This window comes from Anoplophora glabripennis, unplaced genomic scaffold (genome assembly GCF_000390285.2).
Source record: "Anoplophora glabripennis isolate ALB-LARVAE unplaced genomic scaffold, Agla_2.0 scaffold287, whole genome shotgun sequence".
NCBI classification, from domain to species: Eukaryota; Metazoa; Arthropoda; class Insecta; order Coleoptera; family Cerambycidae; genus Anoplophora; species Anoplophora glabripennis.
In genome coordinates this window covers 498,355-505,489 of record NW_019416441.1, presented here as the reverse complement: position 1 = coordinate 505,489, position 7,135 = coordinate 498,355, and the positions used below count along the sequence as shown (strand labels likewise).

At 35.7% G+C, this 7,135-nt stretch overlaps 1 protein-coding gene across 1 annotated transcript in view; it reads left to right on the top strand.

The window, feature by feature from the left end:
• Positions 1-472: 472 nt before the first annotated feature.
• Positions 473-7,135, top strand: part of LOC108905146 (glycine dehydrogenase (decarboxylating), mitochondrial) — a 14,157-nt gene continuing 7,494 nt past the window's right edge. The window contains exons 1-5 of the mRNA XM_018707924.1: positions 473-693; positions 912-990; positions 2,422-2,588; positions 5,687-6,044; positions 6,216-6,604. Coding sequence (XP_018563440.1) covers positions 505-693; positions 912-990; positions 2,422-2,588; positions 5,687-6,044; positions 6,216-6,604 — 1,182 coding nt within the window. The 5' untranslated portion in view covers positions 473-504. The remainder of the gene's footprint in view (positions 694-911; positions 991-2,421; positions 2,589-5,686; positions 6,045-6,215; positions 6,605-7,135) is intronic.

The following is a 7,135-nucleotide window of genomic DNA, read 5'->3' as shown; positions in this document are numbered from 1 at the left end:
GCCAATATCCCGAGAATATGTAGTTACCGATTAAAGAAATCTTTGCGTCGATTGCTATGTGGTACTACGAAGTTGTTCTAGTTTGGCATTACGCTAGTAGAGACCGCCACTTCCTGAATGGATTTTCTTCTATCTATCAGATGCCATCGCTGTCTTACCTTAAGTGCGGTTTCTTGTCTATAAAACGGCGCCCTTAAAGCACATTTTTTGTAGCTGATAACTTATCGACAGAATTATCCTAATTTTTATAATGTACACAATTTTGTCTAGCATTCATTCTTACACATTTGCAAAACTATTAAACAGTAATTACCACGTGAGCAGTTAGTAATTTAGTTATTTTTACATTTAAAAACGATTAGGTGATTAGGTATCTCATTTGGTTATCACTATTTTTATAACCTCTGGACCTTTGTGTCTCCTAAGTCATTATTTATTTATTATATCGTAGTTTATCATGGTACATTGTAGTGGACGGTTTCAATTCTTCTAATTACTATCGACATGTACAAAATAATAAATTTCACTCAAAAACGTCTTAACGTAGCGAAAATTAAAAGTTTTAGATATGTGAGTGCTTCTAGTTCTCGACAGGAAGGTCCTCTATTTCCCCATAAGGATGAATTTCCTCCTAGACATATCGGCCCTAGAGATAGTGATATTATCACTATGCTAGATACACTAGGGTTTAAGGTAAGTTATATTTTTTAATATTCTGTTACTTTTTTAGTATATCAGGTATTTTAATTTTACTTGTGGTACAAGTTTTTTAAAGTTGATCTGAAAAGCAAACTTATTCCTGATAAAATTAAGGAATAAGAAAGAATAAAAGCAATATCAGTCGCCTTCATTTTTTTAAATCTGTTTTCATTTCTTCAATATGCTTTTTTAAGAATATATTTATTTTACAGAGTTTGGATGAGTTAACCGATAAGGCTGTACCGAAAAAAATTAGTTTGCCAAAACAACTTGACATTGAAGAACCTGTTAGTAAGTATATTTTGGATAATTCTAAATTTAAAATTCAAAAATACTTCATTCTTATACCACATAATGAACGTTTAAGAAAAGTCAGTAGGTATATGATTGCAAAAATTACAGTTACGAGAAGGAACCTAAACCTAATTCAATAAATATGCCTTCCAGAAAATTAAAATATAACAATTTTAGTTGTAGAATTCTGCGGACTAAAAACACATTGTTTACAGCAGATGCAATTTAAGTTTCGTACCTATTTGATATTTTTTCATTATTGTTTTTAATACGAATCGAAAGATTGTTAAAAATATTAGCTCCTTTATGACCCCCAATACTGTACTGCCTCAGCCCGAACCAGATTCAGACGTTTTGTCTCGAAAAATTCATCTTCAGTGTATTCGTTCCAAGTTTATCTAAATTTTTTATTTAGATTTCTTTGTTTATTGAATTATCGTACACTGTAAGTGTCGTTAAACCCTGTGAAATGCATCTAGTTATTTAAACTATTACCACAACGCGTTACAATAAAATATTTATTATTATTAACTATTACCATCACTTGGTCATACATAACTCAATAAGTTGTTGCGTCAATATTAAAACATTATTACAAATTTAATTTTATTATATTAAAACATAAAAACAAAATATAACATAAAAATGACATACGAAAGAAACTTGGAACATTTTAATTTTCATAACAGTTATAGGAATAAAAAAACATGTAGAGTAAGAATATTGAAAATTAACTAACTAACTACTATTAATAATAACAACTCCAACTAATAATGTTTTAAGTTGTTCCTTGTTATTATTAATGGTTATGCTTATTGAACAATTCGTATTATTGCACAGGTTTAATCCTTTTGGAGTTTCAATTTGTGAAACTTCAGTTATTGAAGCAGACTCTTCGCAAATGTTTTGATTTTCTCAAACGAATGACACAGTTAAGAGTGAGAAAGGTTAAACAGTTTTCGTGATATTTCAATTTTTCTCTGTATGGATTCTTCTATATAGAGTGTTTATAAATAAGCGCGAAATATTTCAGGGGGTGGTTTCCGAAGTTGTTATGTGAAAAAAAGTTCATATAAACTTAGGTCGAAATATGCTTCGTTTCCGAGATACAGGGTGTTTAGATATTAATTTTTTATTTATTTTTATTAATTATTTCAAAGAGTTTTAAAGATATTGACTCGAAATTTGATGGTGTTACAGAGGAAAATAAGGTGTTTTCAAAGAAGTATAATAAAAAACTATTTCCGTTCACTCTTCAAGTACCTAACAAATTTAGCCTTCGATTGACATAAGCAGCGTGTGAAATCCTTAATATTTGCAATAGGATAACAAATTGTACGTTGCGGATCAACAAATATTTTTTATTAATTGGCTGGGGGTCTCGCGTATCAGTTATGCAATTCTTATCATTTCCTTATTTCTTAATAGGCGAATATGAGTTGATCAACCGAATAAGCAAAATAGCGGAACGTAATAAAATATGGAGGTCGTACATCGGAATGGGCTACCACAACTGTTGCGTACCCCATACCATCATGAGGAATATTTTCGAAAATCCCGGATGGACCACCAACTACACACCCTATCAACCGGAGGTAGATATGTATTAGAGGTATTTTATAGTCTGATTCACAGACAAAATAGCTATCGCCAGAGACCGCTCCTGGAATAGGCCAGCAGTTTTAAATTTCCGAATTGCCGGTAGAGTACACCACCAGCAGAATTTTAGGAAGAATCAAATACAGCGGCCCGCATACCTAAGTGTATCCTAGCAACATATAAACAAGACTTTGGTAATGTTGCCAGGCGTACTTACGGATTTCTTTTGTACACTTTTTTATCAATATCTGTTTTTTGCGTTACTGTATTTACTTCAATGTATGATGTAGGTATTGATAAAAATGTTTTTAAAGAATCAACGAATATCTATGTATGTATCATATGATATTCTGCAGTGGTGTTACAATTAAGTTATTTAATCATAATTTCGTTAATTAGCTACCTACTATTTTCATTTTTTGGTATTGAAATACTGCAGAAAATATATTTCCAAATAAACAAAATTCGTAATAATATTTTAAACAGCTTGTAATATAATTTTTTTAATATTTGATGATGACGATAAATTTATTTAATATACAAGGTGGGTTATTAGTACGTCGCGGAATGTAGGTACAGGTTTTTTTTTGTATTTTGACATCCACTTATAGGTTTAATAATTAAAGATAGAAAGAAACTTTAAATACAAATGTACGACTTTTCCTTTATTTCATTTGACATCAAAATTTACTGGCATAAAATATATATGTTTAAAATAAAAAAAATCATTAAAAAAAATTAAAATTCATCCTTATGAAAATAACAAACAACGCTTTTTATAACTAACCTTTACAACAACATAAGGAGAATAACTAAAAACGAAATAACATTAATATACCTACAATTTTTACAAATCAACATGCAAGTGATTGTGATGATACAGTTGAAAATATGTTTCAATTTACTATTAATTGCTTCAAAAACAAATTCAAAATTATCAAGCATTTCGTCCTGTATTTTTTTTTCAATACTTGCAAATTTTCAGGTAAAAAAAAAATGTCTAAAGGACTGACAATGAGATCGGGGCTGTTTTCTGGCCACCTAAGGTTTCTAATAATATTTTTTAGTGTTCGTTGACGGGATTCTTCCTCCAAAATAAATTTGCCAATATTCCTGAAGAACTTTTGCACATTATTGTTATTTGAATAATACAGTTAATTATGTTTTATTTTTCGTCATCAGAATAACCCATTGTAATTTTTTTAATTTTTTAAATTAAAATGGGTTATTCTAATAATGATAAATCCCATGTATTTTTAAAAGAAGGTTCGTTTCTGTCGTTTTTGTCTGATTGTGTGCGAGAGAGATAGAGTTATAGTGTGCGATAGAGATAGAGTGACTCTGTCCTCATAGAGAGCTTATCTCTCTCTCTCTCTCTCTGCTGCCTTCAGGAGTCTCCCCAGCAATTTCAGGACACCTAGGGAGGGAACGTGGGGTAGAGCGCGTGGCCTTGTTAAGCCTTCGTTATCGATCTATGATGTCACACAGTATAAGAAAAAAAAATGGTTTTTGCTCGTAACTCGGAAATGGCTGGAAATATAAACAAATTTCCCCTTGGTTCTGAGTAGAGCACTCGGTGGGTGACGCAGAGCGGGGTGTCACAATATATGAAAGAAAAAAAAAAAGTATTTGCTTAGACTCTTAAGTATCAAAAAATCTCCCATGGTGAACAAATAAATCTCCCATGGTGAACGAGTGAAAAACGTCAAAACCCGCATGTCAAAAAAAAAATCGGGACCAACGGTGTGTGACGTCATAGGATAAAAAAGTGTTTATAACTCGGAAACGGTGCGTTGAATCGAAAAAATAATTGAAAAATGTCAACCCCTCCCTCCCGGGTTCTGTATGTTCCTTCTGCGTTGAATGCAAAAGGTCCGAAGTCCGTATGTCGAAAATAAATTCTGGAAACAAGAGGTATGTCGTGTTATAGTAAAAAGGCCGTATAACTCGGAAACGGTGCGTTAAATCGAAAAAATAATTGAAAAAATCTCCCCACACCCCTGGTTCTGTATGACAGTTCTGCGTTGAATGGAAAAGGTCCGAAGTCCGTATGTGGAAAATAAATTTCGGAAAGAAGAGGTGTGTGAGGTGATACAGTAAAAAAGGTCTTATAATTCGGAAACGGTGCGTTGAATTGAAAAAATAATTAAAAAAATCTCCCCACTACTCTGGTTCTGATTGTCCGTTCTGCGTTGAATGGAAACGGTCCGAAGTCAGTATGTCGAAAAACAAAAAAGTTAGTTAGTTAAAAATTGCAACAGCAGTAGCGAACGCATTATCTTATCTCTGTATTGATTGATGATTTGTTGTTTTTTTTTAAATAAATTTCGTATTCAACTACTCCTTGAGGTTCCAGCAATTTTACATTGTGTTAATTTTTTTGAACACCTTGTGTCACAAATATGGGCACTACCAATGACATCCATAATATGCAACACTTGTGTCAATAAATAATTATTTACCTATCTAAAGAAATCAACAATAAGAGGCAGTACCCATCTAAGGATACACAATCTGTATAATGCAATTTTTTTAAACATAGGTTTTGATATCGTACCATATTGGAAGTCGACGCACAAATCTAAAAACATTACTTTCGAGTTTTTGAATTTTCCCATTCCAAGGTGATATAAAATAAATAATTAATTAGGTAAATTCATAGTTTTAATTCTAACTTGATTTATTTTATTTAACATTTAAGGCAAATGTGATTTCCAAACACAAGATAAGTTCCATATCTCTTTAATTACATAATTGAAAGCATTAAATTTATTTAGCAGTTATTATTTGGCAACAAAGCCACCGCTGGAACTGCCGCCTATTAGCAAGTAGAAGAGTTACCACGCTAAATTTTATAGCTGTAAGCCGGCTAAGGAGACCCTGCTTCCATTTCGGGTTGCCAATTTCCAGCATTTAAGTAGCAGTCTGTAGCGATACGCTATATTGTCTGTGTCTGATTTGAGTAGATGGAGTAACTGATAAAAAAAAGCTTACCTTGTAGAGTTTTATGTCAGGTTAAAAGGAAAATTGCAAATTATAATTATAATACAAACTCGCTTTCGATAGTACTTATTTCATTTCTTTGGCGAATTAGGTAGCGCAAGGACGCTTGGAGGGCCTCCTCAACTACCAGACCGTGGTCACCGAGCTGACAGGCTTGGAAGTGGCCAACGCCTCCCTCCTGGACGAAGGAACAGCCGCTGCGGAAGCCCTGTCTCTGTGCTACAGACAAAATAAGAGAAACAAGCTTCTAGTGTCGAATTTATTACATCCGCAGACAATATCGGTGGTTCAGACTAGGTGTCAGTCGTTGGGACTGACCGTGGAAGTTAACGACGTCTTCGAGGTGGACTTCTCCAGCAGAGAATATGCCGGAGTTCTGGTCCAGTATCCAGACACTGAAGGCAATGTTCACGATTTCAGCGGGGTCGCCGAACAAGCCCATTCGCATGGTAATGTATTGGAAAAAATAATTAAAAAATTGTTACGTGTTCCTTGGAACTGCTACTTTGGATCGTTCCTTGGAACCATGGTTTTAGTACAGTTTCTTGGAACTGTTGTTTTGATATCATTATTTTGAACTGTTGCTTTGAAACCGTCTCTTAGAATTGTTACCTTTCCAGGTACCCTAGTATGCTGCGCCACGGACCTGTTAAGCTTAACACTGCTACGACCTCCTAGTGAATTCGGTGCCGACATCGCCGTGGGCACCAGCCAACGCTTGGGAGTGCCCCTAGGCTACGGCGGACCCCACGCGGGTTTCTTCGCCTGCAGCCAGTCCCTTGTGAGGTTGATGCCAGGAAGGATGATAGGAGTTACCCGCGACGCCGCTGGAAGGGATGGATACCGTTTGGCGTTGCAGACCAGAGAGCAGCACATCAGGAGGGACAAAGCTACCAGCAACATCTGCACGGCGCAGGCGCTGTTGGCGAATATGGCGGCAATGTTCGCTGTGTACCACGGGCCGCAGGGTCTTAAGGATATCGCTACGAAGATCCACAACTTTGCTTTGGTAATTACTCTTAATTCTGTCTATGATAAGCGAAGGTCTCTATCAAGGAAGTATACAAACTTTAAGATAATATACAGTGTGTTCCAAAGTGATGGAACAAAATTCATATTTTTTTAAGAAATTGTCACTTTTCTGCAATATTTTCTATTTTTTTGAGCTATGTCAGACTGACCGCCATTATTCCATGGCTAGAAATTGGCCTCAATGATTTGGGATCGAGGGGTTTATCCCTCTTTATCCTGCCTCATCTCGTGTAGGCCTGGACAGCCTTCGTAGGTGGGCCCCATCCGTCGTCTACCCCGACCGCAAATGCGGCCGGTGTAGGCGCTTTGTGGGACCTCCTTTTGTCCTGGCTGGGCCCCGCCGGCTAGGGCCCTTTCTTCTGGCGCTCTTCTTGCTTCGCCGGCTCGTCTGTGTAAACCCCGGGGGTAGTGTCATGTTTATGTGTGGTATGGTTGGGTAGGGTAGTGCGGCTATGCAGCCTGGGATGCGCTTTGCTAAGGTGGCCCTTAGGCTAGCGCGGGAGGGGAG